We start from the raw sequence: 15,719 nt of genomic DNA, 5'->3' as shown, positions 1-15,719 counted from the left end.
TTGTTTTTTTTTATTTAAAATTTGCTCCATACTGGTGCTGATTTATAATTCTTGATAAATATCTACATCTAAATATCTTCAAAGTCCAGATTTGAATGTCCTTAATATGCAATTTCTTGAGAACTAAATTTAAATTAAATAATATTTTAGTTAATGTATTAATTTTTGAAGAAAGTAAATTATCTCTAAACCGGTTTAGCTGCTAAAGTGGTTAAACTTGGTATTTGTGACATAAAAAAATTAAGGTTCTTTAAATACTTGACTTGCCTAATACAATCCATAGCCACCCTCTTTTTTATTTAAGTATATATAAAAAGTGTTCTGATTGATTGTTATGACTAATTACTGACTAATTACTAAGCTTAAAAAAATTATATTAATAAAAATCAATTACAATAGATATGAATAATATAAATATGAAATAAATATGAATGTCACTTGGTATCTTCCTCCTCCAACAATTCCTTATTCATCTTACTAAAATTCTCAATCAAATGCTCAGGAATATCCAAATCTTTTAAATTATCTTCTGCAATCTCTTCTTCAGTTCTAAAAAAAACAAGGCTTATTTGAAAAAAAAAACCCTAATAAAAAAAGCACTGTAAGACCTACCTAATCAAAATATCCACTAAATTCTCGCAGGCCAACAAGGCCTTTTTATCCTTCTCCCACTTATGCAACTCCCTCAGGATCACATAAGTATTTTTGTCCCTCACAAATTCCCTGTTCACCTTTTTTGAACACAACTGCGTAATAGCTTCTAGTAAAATACATCTTATGTCTGGATCCTCTTCTCTAATTTTATCTTCTGGAAGATATTGCAGTTCCAAAGGTAATTTATCATTATCCTCCTCATCAAACTCCTCAGAACCTGCCAGAGGAAGGAGTAACCTTGGAAGGATATCCACGTCCTCACTGAGAAGCCATTCATGAAAATCTGTCTCAAAACAGCAATTTTTCAATGTACCTTAAAAAGGATCTCCTATGATTAGAACTGAGAGAACTATGAGGTATAATAGGAAAATTATAATCAATTATATATGGATCTTCTAAAGTGAATTTTCTGCTTACCTACAATACCACCTCTCCTAACCAAAGAATCTTTATATTCAGTAAAAGGCAATAACCTCTGAATAACACACTTGTCCCTATCTAAAATATATCTCCGCACAGTGCTACTCTGGGACAAATTTGACAACACTGGCCCCAAATAATGCAGCTTTGCCCCCTTATTATATTCCTTTTTAGTAAATATGTCTACGAGTTCATCAAAAGTTTTCCCACTTTTCTCTATAATGTTTACCACCCTTTCTATCAAATGCTTTGGTCGAGTTAAATTTGATAAAATCATGCAGCATTGGTCAGCAATTTTACTTTCTTTGTTAAATATGTGTTTAAGGCACTGGTTTACTACGTTTTCAGGTGGTAGTTGTAAAGGGGGACAGTCAGCGTTTGTATCCACTTCCAATAACGCTTGCGCCCCTTTCTCATTCGCGGAAATGTTAATGAGGCATAAGCTGGAGTCTTTTGATATTGGAATTGTTTGGTCATCTAATAAACTTATGAGGGAGACTAGTAGTTTACGGTTGTTGTAGACTGCCTCGACTCCTTCTGGGGTACCAGTTAAACCTGAATTGTGAGGGAAGTAAAGAGTTTTGCTTGATAAACCAAGAGTAAGGAAAGTATTTTAAAGTAAGAATTTTTTTATTAAGAAAATAAACTATAATTACATGGTTTTTAATCAAATTTGTTGCAACATACCTAAAACATGTTCTACTGCTACAGCCTTAAGGTCGATTCTGGCGCCTATTTGGACATATTTTAAAAGTTCTTCCAGGGCTTTTTCCATATTATACTGAACTTAGTGTTTTTCACTAAGAATGACGGAAAAACTAGGAAACAAAGTTTTTATTTTGAAAAAAATATTAGGAGCATGTTTTGAGGTTATGGTATCGTATGTTTTGATAAGTTGACGTTAACCCATTGACATAAGAATTGACGCGACGTTGCATGTGTTGCCAGATAATTTCCTTTTTCCGCATTTGACTTAAATATTAAGTTTTTTCTCAATTTTCACTGAACAAGATGGAACAGGAAAAAAACACTTTTGACTTTTGAGGCTAGAATGTATATTGACACATTGAGGTTGGCACAGAAAACCATTGTACTAATAATTAAATACAAGAACACCTTTTGAGGTTAGGTTTTGTTGCATCACTTACACACCTCTCTATGATGCCAATCTTAACAGCATAAATATCCTCAAATTAATATTTAATTTATTCTTTTAATTCTGTACACAACCATACAAATTTAATAAAACCCTAAATCTGGCATTAAAAAAATGCCAGCTAAAAATTAGCTCTGGCAACCCTGCAACACGTACGTCAAATTGACACTTTTGACAGTTTAATGTTTGTAAACAAACACACTTAACCTAATTACCTATAATAACCTAATAACTTAACCTAACTCATTGCAACTTAATTTTAAATTTTATTAAAAATTGAAATGGAACCTAAAACTAACGTATGCTGCATATGCCTAAAAACCACCGAAGGAATGCAACGGCTTATATCAGAAAATAATTCCCAGCCGACCATTCAATTGAAACTGCAATCACTTGTTCCAGAACAGGTATTGTCTCTCCCTGATTTCAATTTCTATTTTAACTATATCTTTTTTTAGGAGTGGCTTGGACATTACTTGATTTGTGTGTGTTGCAGTACAGAACTAGAAAGGGCCTACAATTTCAGGCTGCTCTGCTTACAAAACGCAGCTACTAGAGAAACACTCATCCTACAACCCAAAGAAGAAGATTCCAAGTGTTTTGATGTTATTATTCCTCAATCAGAGCCCCCTGAAATGGACTTTAAGTGCCACCATTGTGACGAAAGTTTTAAGTCCAAAACAAGCATTAAGTCCCATTTGAAAACTAATCATGACAAGGAAAAACTTCCTAAATTTACTTGTGATACTTGTTCAGAACCATTTTTTATGTTAAAGGATATCATCAACCACTGTAAGCAAGTTCATTCAATACCTGAAAAAGACATAAGGCCTTATAAGTGTTCATTATGTGGAAATCAATATCGTTCTAAAACAGTTTTAGTCCAACACCAAAAGTACCATAAAAACATTCGAGACTTCATATGTTCCAGTTGCGGCAAAAATTTTGTCACAAAACAAGACTTACAGGCTCACGAAACTTACCATGACAACAACAGAACGTATTTATGTAAAAAATGTGATAAAAGTTTTATAACAAGGTCAAATCTGAGCACTCACATTCTGGTGTCTCACACTGATAAATCTCAGTGGAAATTTTCATGTCTGGTATGCTCAAACAAATTCGCCTTGAAGTCTCATTTGAATGACCATCAAAAGAGACATGCAGGTAGCAAAAACTTTACTTGCCATATCTGTGATAAACATTTCATTACCAAAACCGAACTTAATGTACACACCAAAAATCACTCGAATATTAAGCAGCACCATTGTGATATGTGCTCAAAGTGCTACAGAGACAAGAGGAATTTACTGGTGCATTTATCCAGGGAACATGGAAAAGACGCTCCAGGGGTGATTATTGAGAGGGCCAAACCATTTTTTTGCCATTCATGCCCCAAAAGGTTTCCAGACAGGTATAAGTTAAATAGACATTTAAGGACCCATAGCGGACACAAGCCGTTTAGTTGTAATGTTTGTTTTAAGCAGTTTTCTGATTCAAGGAATTTGAAAAGGCATTCGGAAATGTGTGGAAAAGGGGATTTTGGATCTATATTAAATTGAAGAAAAGCCATATAAGGGCAATTTCCTTTATATAGAAAAGAGAAATTAAAGACGTGGTAATCGATATGGAGGTCCACAGGCGCCATTTACATCCAGTAAGGGGGGGAGGGAAAATGTTCGACGGTCAAAAGTGTTTTTTTTTTGTGGTTTAATTATGAGGAAAAGTATGATAAAAAAATTTGCATATTCTCATTTTAAGTTTTAAAGCACAAATAACACATGTTTTGGTATTCGATTTTTTTACAAAATATATAAAATTTGTTTCTAAGGAACTTATGACTTATTTTCCTCCACGAAAACTAACTGTTGTAACAACAAATAATGATAGATATAAACATCTCGGCTATATCGGCCGATGTGTAAAAAAACAACCATAGCAGTTTAAAACATTTTATTTTTTTATTTTTAAATTTAAAGTATTATTCAAACAACTTAATCTTAAGAAATTATGGTAGATATAATATGAAATAGAGGCATTTAATACGAATAATGTAGTTTAGGGAGTTTAGGCAAATTATCATGTAAAAATATTAGTGTCTCGGTTGTTTCTATGGATTCAGCCGATTCCTTTTCGCCGAATTTACGGTTCCAGCTTCTGAAAACATTTGCTCACTTGCAACACTGCCAACCAAGAGCTTGATTATATAATAATGGTAGAACTTCTCGTTTTTCTTGCCACCAAGAAATAGGATTCGCTTTTCTTTCAAGAAGAGGATGTTTTTTATATTCTGCAATTTCAGCATTCACTTCTTCACAAATTGATGCTCTAGAAGATGATTTTGTGTCACAAGATGTTGTTGGAATGGTTTTTGTTGTTGTGGAGCTCATCCCTTCTCCGGCAAATTCTGCGGACACTTCCCAAAACAGATTTTGGCCAGATCTAGACTCAGGTTCAGAAATTCGAGCATACTTAGCAAGTGGTTTGTCGTCATCACTATCAATTTCTATAGTTTCATTTATTGTATCTGAAATGACAGGGGAACTATAATGTTCTACAGATGTATTGGTTTTTTTTATTAGCGACTTTAGATTTGTAGTTATGTATTCGCATATAAGATCACGATCTTTTGTTGTAAAAAAATTGTCTTTGAAGCGAGAATCCAAGAAAGTCGCGATGGTATAATATTTTTTTTAAAAATATATTCTGAAATCGTTTATTTAAGCTGCTTTTCAATTCTTCTTTCATTGTACCTACTCCTGCAAAATTAGCGTTTTCTTTGTTAAAATAGACAGTGATAGTCGAAACAAATGGAATGACTTCAGATATGCAGCAGTCTGAGGAACTTGTAATTTTTGTAATGTCTTCAAATGGCTTTAACAAATTTTAAACGCTTCCAACTAATTCCCATTCGGAAAATGTCAAGTCTGTAAGAGTCCCATAATCCAAAATATATAAATTTGCCGCTTGTTTTTGTTCAAGTAGGCGAGAGAGTAGATAAAATGAGGAATTCCAACGTGTTTGTACATCCTGGAAAAGTTTGTGTTTGGGAAGGTTTAGTTGTTCTTGAAGTTTACTTAGTTTATCGCAAGCAGTTTGAGAGTGATTAAAATGCGAAACGATTTTTCTTGATTTTGCTATTAAATCACTGACTGCACGTTGACTTCCTATAGCATCCTGTATTACAAGTTCTAAAGAATGAATGAGGCATGCTTCATAATTTACTTTTGCCTTAACAAAACCATTCCTCATATTGGCAGCATTGTCTGCTAATACTAAGTGAACATGTTCCCTTTTTATATTCCATTCTTGTTACAAAGAATGAAATGCTTCAGCTATGGCGTCTCCTGTATGAGATCCTGAAAACTTCTTGCAGGCAAGTGAAAGATGGGATCTCTGGTTTAAACTTAAACATGTTTTTTCAATCAAAAAAATTGATTGTGAGAGACAAAAAAGAACTGTTTGTATATTTGCACGTCCAAATATCTGTAGTAAAAGATGCTTTTCCCAACATATTTGAAATTTTTTGAGTCACTTGTGCTTTACATCTTGAGTAAATATCTGGTACAACTTCTTCTCTAAAGTATCTGTCAGAAGGAATTTGATAATTTGAAATTGCTGTCTTCAGTAACTGAGTAAAGCCACCATCTGATACAATGCTGAATGGCTGATTATCTAAACATATCATTTCACCTATAAGGTAGTGAAACTCCTTCGCTTTGGATAAATTGATGTCCCACTTTTGCATTTGCTTGAAAGAGTCAGCCAGTGAGACTTGCAATAGCTTAGAGTTAGAAGTAGAAGTACTTCTAGAAGGTCCAGCCGTTTCTAAAAAAAAACAATAGACTCAGGGTGATCAAAAAATCAAAACGTTGAAATAAACGGGAATATTATTTGTTTTTAAATAAAATCAGATGGTAGGTGTTAATAAAACGATTTGAAGTGATGAAAAAGAAAAATTTTCCCCCTCATACACAAATTTCTTTAATAAAAAAAATTAAATGTTTAGGTGGTTTGCCCCTGGCGGTAATTTTTTTATACAAATTCCCTTAAAATTTCTTAAATTCTTAATAAATCCCTAGATTTTTAGCAAAAATTTCCTGGGTGGTTCTTCAGTCAATTGCGGAATAACTTTAATGTCAAACATTGGAATTATTTAAAACATGTTCTGAGATACCTAAAGAGTACAGATACCTTTGATTTAAAATTTGTAAAAAGTTCTAATGTCAAAGTGAATGCTTTTGTAGATTCCGATTTTGCAAACGACGTAAATGACCGAAAAAGCGTTACTGGGTATGTAATAAAAATTGGTGACAATCTTGTATACTGGAAAAGTAAGAAACAAATTTCGTACCACTCTCTAGTGCCCAATCCGAGTATATAGCTCTGTCATCATGCATTGCGGAAAGTTTGTTTTTAGGGCAAATGTTATCAGAGATTTTACATCAAAGTGTTTTTCCTATTAACATACATGAGGATAACCAATCGTGCATAAAGATTGCCTCTACCTTAGAACACAGAATAAACGATCTCATGAGATCATGAGATCGTTTATTCTGTGCTTAGAATCCAAGAGAAGCGGAAATTATAAAAGAAAGGAGAATTTATACATTTATTAATAGTGTGAATCATATTGCCAAATAATTCAAATTTATGTTCATTATGTCAGTATGGGAGGACATCAACAGATATTATTACTACTAACTATAGACAAAATCACTGCTTGGAAGTTAGTTATGAAAATTGATTCAGTTGAGGCTTTGTAGGTTAGTATATCGTCGGGTTACAAGTAAAGTACATTAAGTCAAAAAATGTACTTCCGAGTAATTTCGTTGCAAAGTTTTTAGTTTTACATTTTTTTAAATATTTACATGTCTCAAATAAAATTTGGTTTTTTAAAAAATTTAATTTGTTTTTGCATATGTATATGGAGTAATAAGACTTAATAAACAGATTATTTAAACTTTTTAAAATACATTTATTTGATGTTATTAATAAACAATACATTGACTTAGAGTATTTTGCATGTAAGGGTTGAGTTAGTGTATTTTACTTGTATTTTTTTTTTTAATAATAGACTTATTGTACTTCTTTTAACTTTTATTTTAACAGAATGAATACCTAAAATTAACACTTTACATGGGAAGATAAGCACTAGTGTTAGTATGGTATTAAAAACAAACTTTAAGTCAAAAACTCTAAAACTATTTTATACATTAAACTATCTAATCTATGTTTTGGTCTTCTTGGTTAGTATCATTTTCAGCTGGTTCGGCTGTTATATCTAAAACCGAAGATGAACAAGGCAAATTGTGATACGCAATGTCGCAAAGCTTTAGAAGATCTTTTCTTTTTGGCCACCGATATCGGTAGTTGTCTTTGATCTAATGACGGAATTATTATATCTTCAAAGCCTCTCTCCTTAGTAATTCGATTCGATGCTCGTCTGGTCAATCAAAAATCAATTTGTTCATACTCATCGACAAAATCATACTCATACTGAACTATATTTGGCAACTGCTTATCATATTTAAAACGTTTTACTTTTAACCAGTTAACAATAGTTCCCTTTTGGGCTTTATTTTTGTTATTTATAGTGAGTTGAACCAATTTTTTCAAATCGAATTGCAATTTTCGTGTTTCATAAGGCGATGTATTACGCTTCCTTCCAGCTCGTACCATTTTAAATACATTTTCATATTCATGGACACTGTAAATATCAATATGACGTTTAGCTGACTCAATGGAGCTGTGCATCGAGTCCCCTCCATATAAAAATGTCCGCTTTCCATAAACTTTTGTTTGATAACACAAAGTGTTGGGTGAACTCTCACAATATGTAAAAGGAGTGCTGTGACCTGTACATTTCTATTTTGACCTCCACAATTGTCGGAAAAAATAGTTAAATATTTCACCTCGGTAGATAATGAATTTATGTATAAGGATAAACAGGTACCAATTTGACAGCTTCCACGCTTTCCATTTATTTCGGTCCAAAAATAGCAAAAGGCTTCGTTTGGTGGAGCAGATTCATAAATTGTAAAATTATATAAGTTAAGTTTGCGAAGATAATACAGTAAATTGACTTGTGATGTTGGGATTTGGAGCACGCTTTGCATATCACATGTTATAGATTTACAACTTTTATCACCAGTTGCAATTTTTTTATCTTTATCCTTTTCTTTCATAGACTCTTCTTTTCTTCTTAAATGTTCCAGATACTTTAACTCTAACTTTTCTTTATCTATAGCTGTTGCCTGTTGATATTCGTTGCAAGTGGGACATTGGTCTTTTTTTTGTTTAAAGAATGATAGATTGTATTGGGTGCAAAATATTTTTCTATATGTAATAAGACTTACTCCCGGCGATTGATTTTTTTTACATTCTTCCATAAATAAATCAAACATTTTCTTAATATTTAAATTAAGATCTAAATAAAGCCGTTTAGTGGATTTTCTTGTGTAATGGCTCTCGACAACAGGAAAACTTTCAATGTGTTCTTTCACTCTTATTATTACGTCTTCTGAAGTTTTATTAGCTGGAACTTTTTGACCTCTCTTGTCTGTGCCACTGTACTCACCAGTTTCACTTGTATTTTTAAATGCATTTAGGATTGGAATATTTGAAATGCATAAGGTTTTGCAGAAAAAAGACTGACAAACTTGATGCCTAACTTCCTTTTTAGAAAAAAAGTATGACTTTGCATTACTGCTTTGTTTACTTTCCTCTCCTTTTCGAGGCCGCCGATATTTTACTTCTTTTATTAAAACATTCATAAGTATAAAACCTTCTTGCCGTAGGTATTCCAGATTCCAAAATGCCTGGTATAATACCTTACGTTCATCGTCAGAAAAATATGTCGAACATTTATAACGGCACTTCTCACAATTCACTGGCTTGGCAATTTTGGGAGTTTGTATCTTTCCTGTTACACTTTTATACGGTTGCCCTTGGCTTCTTTTCTATATTTCTCTTCCAGCTTGAAGGCCTTGCAGTGCTCCATCTAGTTTTCTTTAAGCTAGTTTCATCTATAACTGTATAACTTGAGTTCTAAACTCTTCACCATCTTTGCCTTCTTCACTAGTTGCTGAACTATCATCGTTTTTTTCTGGTACATAGTCATTATCTTTTAAAGAATCGTCCGAGTCCTCTATGTCCTCTATATTTCGTTAATTGGTAATTACTAGTTCCAGGTACATCCGGATTTAGCACAGAGGGAAAGTTGATTTGGTTCGGAAGACACAGAGTATTAAAGCCGTCCACATCTAAGCCAAAGTTGACAGACGCGATATTGCTTGGTACAGAAATTTCTGCTCTTATTTGTCCGTCTGAAGACACGCTATTTTGTGACGCTGGCGTAAACGATATGCCACAGTCAGTTGTATGCTCAGTTCTTGAATGTAAAGAAATGCTTTGCGATGACTGTCCTGAACTCAGCCGATCTAAAATAGTCCAAAAATATATTACGAAATTACAAGTTTTTTAATTTGTTCTCTTAATTTAATTTTTAAACTCTATACCAATTAAAAATATTTAACATAATTTTTTTAAAAATTAGGTAGGCATCTACTTTAAAATGTTTTTAAAAGTTATTTTAAACTAGTCAATTTTAACTTTAGAGCATATTAATTAGGTACGAGAAATATTAAATAAACCAAGTGGAAATGTACTGATTACTCTAATGCTATATTATAATAATTGTCCTGGACAATTTGTCCATTTCTTACCCGGGAAAGAGTCATCTGCCTTCACAGGAGATAATGTGGTATAAGTTCGATTTCTCGAGTCTGTACAATTTATTTGCGTAGTGGAGTCTGCAAAAGAGATATTCAAAAATAAAAAAATGCGATTATTTATTATAATAACTCAAACAACTGACAGCAGTAGATATTTAAATTATATCGAAAAAGTTTATGTGACGCCGTGGTTAGATTATACCAAAGGCCAAAAAAAACTGAAACAATGTATTTAAAACAGTAGTATAAATAACAAACTACTTACCCCTGACACTCTGCTGAGCCCTTAATTGTTGAAATATTTTGCCCACACGCTTCATTATGCACATCACTCAAACTGTACACAAGATAAACTAAAATGTTTTGTAGCAAATTCGATCTAAATCAACGATATTTTGCAGGTCCATACGAGTCATATGTCTGTTATTATGCCGTAAAAGACATTAAGGCAGAATTTTTCGCGATATCCGTAGAAAAACGCTTACAAGAAATATCCATTAAGTCAGTTAGTGTATTTTGCCAGAACGAAATACGTTATTACTGACATAGTGAATCCTTATGATTTCTGCAATATAGTGTAATAAGAAATTCTCAATCGACTTAATGGTGACAAATTTTATGAAATGTAACCAGGTGGTGTAAATAACTTAAAACTGAAAAAAATTGACTTAGTGTGTTTTGCTTGTAACCCGACGATATATATTGCCACTATTTTTGTTTTCTATTTAGGTTTTGTTTTTTACTGTTTTTTTATAATGTTTACATTCTATTTTAATTAGAATTTATGTTTTATTTTAATAAGAACAGCGCTTTAATTTTCAAGAAATACAGACCCCACCGACGTCAGACGCTTACCATAGATTAATTAATACTACTTTTTGAACGTCGATGAATGGTGCGCCCTCTGAATGTTGCCCCTATATTAAAAAAAGTTCCCACTTCACCTTCAATACCTTAGGTAGTTTATTAATCCAATAAAAAAAATGTGTTCATATATTTTTTGATTATTATTTATATATTAAAAATGCCGTCAAAACAGTTTAAAAATACAGTGCCTCCATCTATCGGAACATGAATGAAACAAACCATTTTTAATAAAGTTTCTGTAATATATCACAAATCGATAAAGTGGCGAGCCATCTTTCGATCAAGCGCACAACTTCAAAACAACTTGACACGTTCGTTCACAGAATTCGTTTCATTCGTTTGCATTTCTACAGGGGAATTTTCTGTGAAAACGTCTATAGATGGGTGAAAAACAAAAACAACAGGTGTCAAAATGAGCAATATGGAAACAGCAAAATTACATACATATGTATCCTTCTCTATCCTTTTTAGTTTTAAAGATTTTTAACATATAACTGATTTTTTGAAAAATGTTTGTATTATGTCAATGGCAATGTCAATGTCAAAATTTCTATTAAAATTGGGTGTTTCCGTTTGTTATATAAGGCACTAAAAGAGTATAACGAAGGGGCATGTTGCTAATGAACAATTGACAAAAATCATAACTTAGTATTATTATTATTATTAATAAGAGCTACAATAGTTTGTGGTAAAAATTCAAATTAAAATTTCGTCATTTTACGTCAATAAAAAAATTGATTTATCGCTAAATATAAGTGGATATTCATTAACGTCAACTTTAAATTACAATAAACACTTCAACCTAAAACCTACATTTTGGCGGACAATAAAAGACAATATCAGCGTTATCGCTGCTTAATTTTTTTTAAAAATCATATTACGTGTCTGTCCCACATAATTTCGATCATTTTTTAACGTTCCTTGGTATTAAAAATGTTGATTTCCCTAAAATTTTTCGTACTTGTGGCCTTTTTGGGGTGCATGGTGAAGGGTAAAGAGGGGGACGAATTAAAAGCAGTAGTAGTGGTAAGAAAAAAATCCAATAATTAATTCTAATTAAACATTTCTTTTTTAAAGCTTTTTAGGCACGGAGATCGTTCCCCACTCAGCTCCTGGCCTAATGACGTTTATTACGGAAATGCTTCTCTTTGGCCAGATGGATATGGACAACTTAATAACGTAATTATTATTTTTTCTTTGATGACGTCAGATTAAGTAGTTACCTTAGGATTTTATAAATGAAACTACTAAATATCATGAAAACATTTTTTTTTTGTTAGGGCAACTGTTCACGGGATATAGGCGATCAAAGTGGAAAAACGTCATTTTTTCACCAACATTACTTTTTGGCATCTTGTGATTTTATGGCAAATATCTCAAAAACAGTTGAATTTACGACAAAATATGTATTAAGGTAATTTATAGCCAAGAAGATTTTTGATTAAAATTATAAGAACAATTTTTTTTGTGAGAATATTAGTTCACGAGATATAGATCATCAAAGTGGGAAAATGTAATTTTTTCTTAGAAATTTTTTTGGTTTCTTATGTTTTATGTCAAATATCTCAAAAACAATTGAATTTATGACAATATATGTGTTAAGAAAATTTATAGCCAATAAGATTCTTGTTCAAAACTATACGAACATTTTTTTTGTCAGAATAACTGTTCACGAGATATAGGCCATTAAAGTGGGAAAATGTAATTTTTTCAGAAACACTATTTTTTGGCTTCTTGTGCTTTTATGGTAAATATCACAAAAACAATTAGATTTTTGGCAAAATATGTATTAAGATCATTTATAGCCAAGAAGATTTCTGATAAAAATCATGCAAATATTTTTTTTATCAGAATACATGTTCACGAGATATAAGCCAGCAAAGTGCGAAAACGATATTTTCTCACAAACAATTTTTTGACTTTTAATGCTTTTATAGTAAGTATCTTAAAAACGGTGAAATTTAGGACCAAATATATCAAAGTATCTTATAGCCAAGAAGATCATCAATAAAAATATTAGGATAATTTTTTTTTGTCACAGCAAGTGTTCGAGATATACAGGGTGTCCCAAAAGTATGGACACACCCAAAAATCTTGGGAAATATGGGCGCTAGAAAAAATTTTTAAATACAAAAGTTTTGGGGAATCAATCGGTCCATCTGATGGTGACCTTAAACTTGACCTTGAGCTTGACCTTCAAGGTTATTTAAAGGTCAAAGCGATTTTTTTAAATGGGAACCCCTATTTTTGACACCGGATTCTGAAAGAGCGGAAAATTTCACGTCCGGGTATGTATTGAGGTATCAGGTTGAAGTAATCCCGAGAGGTCAAATAGAGGTTAAATAATGACTTCTTAAAAATCTCGCGAGTTCAGTGGTAAAAGAAAACAAATAAAGGTCATACCCTAGGTAAGTCTTAACGAGGAACCCAACGGTGACCTTGGATTTGACGTTGAACCTCATTTTCGAGGTCATTTGAGGGTTGACCTTATTTCTTCAAATGGAAATCCTTATTATTTGACCTCTATTTGACCTCTTGGGATTACTTCAACCTCATACCTCAATACATACCCGGACGTAAAATTGTCCGTTCTTCCAGAATCCGGTGTCAAAAATAGGGGTTCCCATTTAAAAAAATCGCTTTGACCTTTAAATAACCTTGAAGGTCAAGCTCAAGGTCAAGTTTTAGGTCACCATCAGATGCACCGATTGATTCCCCAAAACTTTTGTATTTAAAGATTTTTTCTAGCGCCCATAATTCCCAAGATTTTTGGGTGTGTCCATACTTTTGGGACACCCCGTAGACAATCAAAGTAGGAAAACGTATTTTTTTCACAAACATTTTTTTTGACCTCTTGTGCTTTTATGGCAAATATCTCAAAAACAGTTAAATTTATCACAAAATACCTATGTAACTACTTATAGCCAAATGATTCTTGATAAACATCATAGAAACAATTTTTGATATGAGGCTTCAAAGTTGGATAATGTAATTTTTCTATACCTGTATATTTTTTTACAGTTGGGCAAAGAACGCCATTACGAACTAGGCAAATGGTTCAGACAGAGATACGATGATCTCTTACCCCAGCGGTACAATCCTAATGATATTTACGTAAAATCAACTGACGTAGATAGAACATTAATGTCAGCAGCTCATAATTTGGCTGGTCTTTATCCACCGGAAGGAGATCAGGTTTGGAACAGTAATATACCTTGGCAAGTAAGAAATATCTTAAAAAATTGCTCATCAGCATTACAAAGGTGATTTTATTGAATTTTCCAGGCTATTCCGATCCATACTACCCCAAGAAACCAAGACCCTATACTCACGGGAGAAGTTTCTTGCCCCAAGTTTGACAAACTTTATAACGAATACATGAACTCCGAAGAGTTTCAAGAGTTTAACCGAAATCTGGCTCCCGTGTTCCAGAACTTATCAGAATTCACCGGATATTCTCTGGACGAGCTGTCGGTATCCAGTTTTTCTGGATTATTTTCCACCATCACCATATACAAGGGATTCAACTACCCTTTACCTCAATGGACCGATGAGTATTGGGATCTCATCAAGTATTGGGGTGCCAAGAACTTTCAATTTTCCACCGGAACGCCCGACTTAGCCAGACTCAGGACCGGGCCATTTTTCGACTATTTATTCAATTTTTTCGATTCAGTCAGAAATTCTACAGTTAGTACGAAATTCCTTATGCTGAGTGCCCACGACAGCACCATCGGGGAACGTCTGAACGCACTGGGGGTGTATCCAGATGCCAGTCCAGAGTTCGCCTCCACAGTTATCTGGGAGATCAAGAGTAATTTAAATGAGTATTATGTGAATATGTATTTTAAGAATAGCACGAATTTCGATAAAATCCTGTTGCCAGGATGTGAGTTTGATTGTGGGTTAGAGGAGTTCGCTGATATCGTTAAACCTGTGAGGCTGACCGTTCAGGACTGGACCACCGAATGTTATGAATAATATGGAATAAATCGTTAATTTAATTTGTGTTAATTAGTTTCCTTTATCCTCATTTAGTGTGAAAAGCAAAGAACTGTTTGTGGAAAAATTATTTTTTTTATACCTAAGTATTATTTTTTGGACCCTCGTGCTTTCATGGCAAATATCTCAAAAACAGCTGGATTTATGGAAAAATATTTATCTAGTTAACTAATAGCTAAGAGGATGCTTGATAAAAATGATAAGAATTTTTTTTTTTGATAGAGCAACTGTTCACGACATATAGATCATCAAAGTGCGAAAAGACAATTTTTTATGAACAATATTTTTGATTTTTTGGCTCTTATGGCAAATATCTCAAAAACAGTTGAATTTATGAAAAAATATTTATTTAGTTAACTTATAGATAAAAAAATGCTTAATAAAAATGATAGAATTATATTTTTTTGTTAGAGCAACTGTTCACGAGATATAGAATATCAAAGTGGAAAAAGGGAATTTTGCATGAACAATATTTTTTTGACTTCTTCGCTTTTATGGCAAATATCTCAAAAACAGTTAAATTTATGAAAAAATATTTATTTAGTTAACTTATAGATAAAAAAATGCTTAATAAAAATGATAGAATTATATTTTTTTGTTAGAGCAACTGTTCACGAGATATAGAATATCAAAGTGGAAAAAGGGAATTTTGCATGAACAATATTTTTTTGACTTCTTCGCTTTTATGGCAAATATCTCAAAAACAGTTAAATTTATGAAAAAATATTTATTTAGTTAACTTATAGATAAAAAAATGCTTAATAAAAATGATAGAATTATATTTTTTTGTTAGAGCAACTGTTCACGAGATATAGAATATCAAAGTGGAAAAAGGGAATTTTGCATGAACAATATTTTTTTGACTTCTTCGCTTTTATGGCAAA

At 32.4% G+C, this 15,719-nt stretch overlaps 3 protein-coding genes across 4 annotated transcripts; 2 read left to right on the top strand and 1 right to left on the bottom strand.

Moving 5' to 3' along the window:
• Positions 1-357: 357 nt before the first annotated feature.
• On the bottom strand, positions 358-1,980 carry LOC126750205 (protein HGH1 homolog). Of its 2 annotated transcripts, XM_050459745.1 has the most exons (5): positions 1,762-1,980; positions 1,072-1,629; positions 613-967; positions 433-549; positions 358-398 (listed from the first exon to the last, which is right to left on the bottom strand). In XM_050459745.1, the coding sequence occupies exons 1-4, from the start codon at positions 1,847-1,849 to the stop codon at positions 435-437; spliced, it is 1,116 nt and encodes a 371-aa protein (XP_050315702.1). In that variant the 5' UTR covers positions 1,850-1,980; the 3' UTR covers positions 358-398; positions 433-434. The 2 variants fall into 2 exon arrangements, with proteins under 2 accessions (XP_050315702.1, XP_050315701.1); XM_050459744.1 differs by having other exon boundaries at positions 358-549.
• A 441-nt stretch (positions 1,981-2,421) lies between these two features.
• On the top strand, positions 2,422-4,064 carry LOC126750236 (zinc finger protein OZF-like). The gene is made up of 2 exons (XM_050459784.1): positions 2,422-2,637; positions 2,689-4,064. The coding sequence occupies exons 1-2, from the start codon at positions 2,512-2,514 to the stop codon at positions 3,790-3,792; spliced, it is 1,230 nt and encodes a 409-aa protein (XP_050315741.1). The 5' UTR covers positions 2,422-2,511; the 3' UTR covers positions 3,793-4,064.
• A 7,418-nt stretch (positions 4,065-11,482) lies between these two features.
• Positions 11,483-14,837, top strand: LOC126750553 (prostatic acid phosphatase-like). Its single transcript, XM_050460195.1, has 4 exons — positions 11,483-11,859; positions 11,911-12,012; positions 13,855-14,055; positions 14,119-14,837. Exons 1-4 carry the CDS (start codon positions 11,767-11,769, stop codon positions 14,812-14,814), a joined length of 1,092 nt encoding a protein of 363 aa, XP_050316152.1. The 5' UTR covers positions 11,483-11,766; the 3' UTR covers positions 14,815-14,837.
• Positions 14,838-15,719: the final 882 nt, after the last annotated feature.

The sequence above is a fragment of the Anthonomus grandis genome, chromosome 2, assembly GCF_022605725.1.
Source record: "Anthonomus grandis grandis chromosome 2, icAntGran1.3, whole genome shotgun sequence".
Taxonomy (NCBI): Eukaryota; Metazoa; Arthropoda; class Insecta; order Coleoptera; family Curculionidae; genus Anthonomus; species Anthonomus grandis.
The sequence above is the reverse complement of the archived record's forward strand: the minus strand, read 5'-3'. Positions and strand labels throughout refer to the sequence as shown.

Bases quoted from the DNA above. Each gene is read 5' to 3' on its own strand.
- LOC126750205 (XM_050459744.1), bottom strand. From the start codon at position 1,849: ATGGAAAAAGCCCTGGAAGAACTTTTAAAATATGTCCAAATAGGCGCC. The intron at 1,630-1,761 runs GTATGTTGCAAC...CTCACAATTCAG, and splicing joins AGCAGTAGAACATGTTTTAG to GTTTAACTGGTACCCCAGAA. The intron at 550-612 runs GTAGGTCTTACA...TGTTTTTTTTAG, and splicing joins TTAGTGGATATTTTGATTAG to AACTGAAGAAGAGATTGCAG.
- LOC126750236 (XM_050459784.1), top strand. From the start codon at position 2,512: ATGGAACCTAAAACTAACGTATGCTGCATATGCCTAAAAACCACCGAA. The intron at 2,638-2,688 runs GTATTGTCTCTC...ATCTTTTTTTAG, and splicing joins AATCACTTGTTCCAGAACAG to GAGTGGCTTGGACATTACTT.
- LOC126750553 (XM_050460195.1), top strand. From the start codon at position 11,767: ATGTTGATTTCCCTAAAATTTTTCGTACTTGTGGCCTTTTTGGGGTGC. The intron at 12,013-13,854 runs GTAATTATTATT...ATTTTTTTACAG, and splicing joins GATATGGACAACTTAATAAC to TTGGGCAAAGAACGCCATTA. The intron at 14,056-14,118 runs GTAAGAAATATC...TGAATTTTCCAG, and splicing joins ACAGTAATATACCTTGGCAA to GCTATTCCGATCCATACTAC.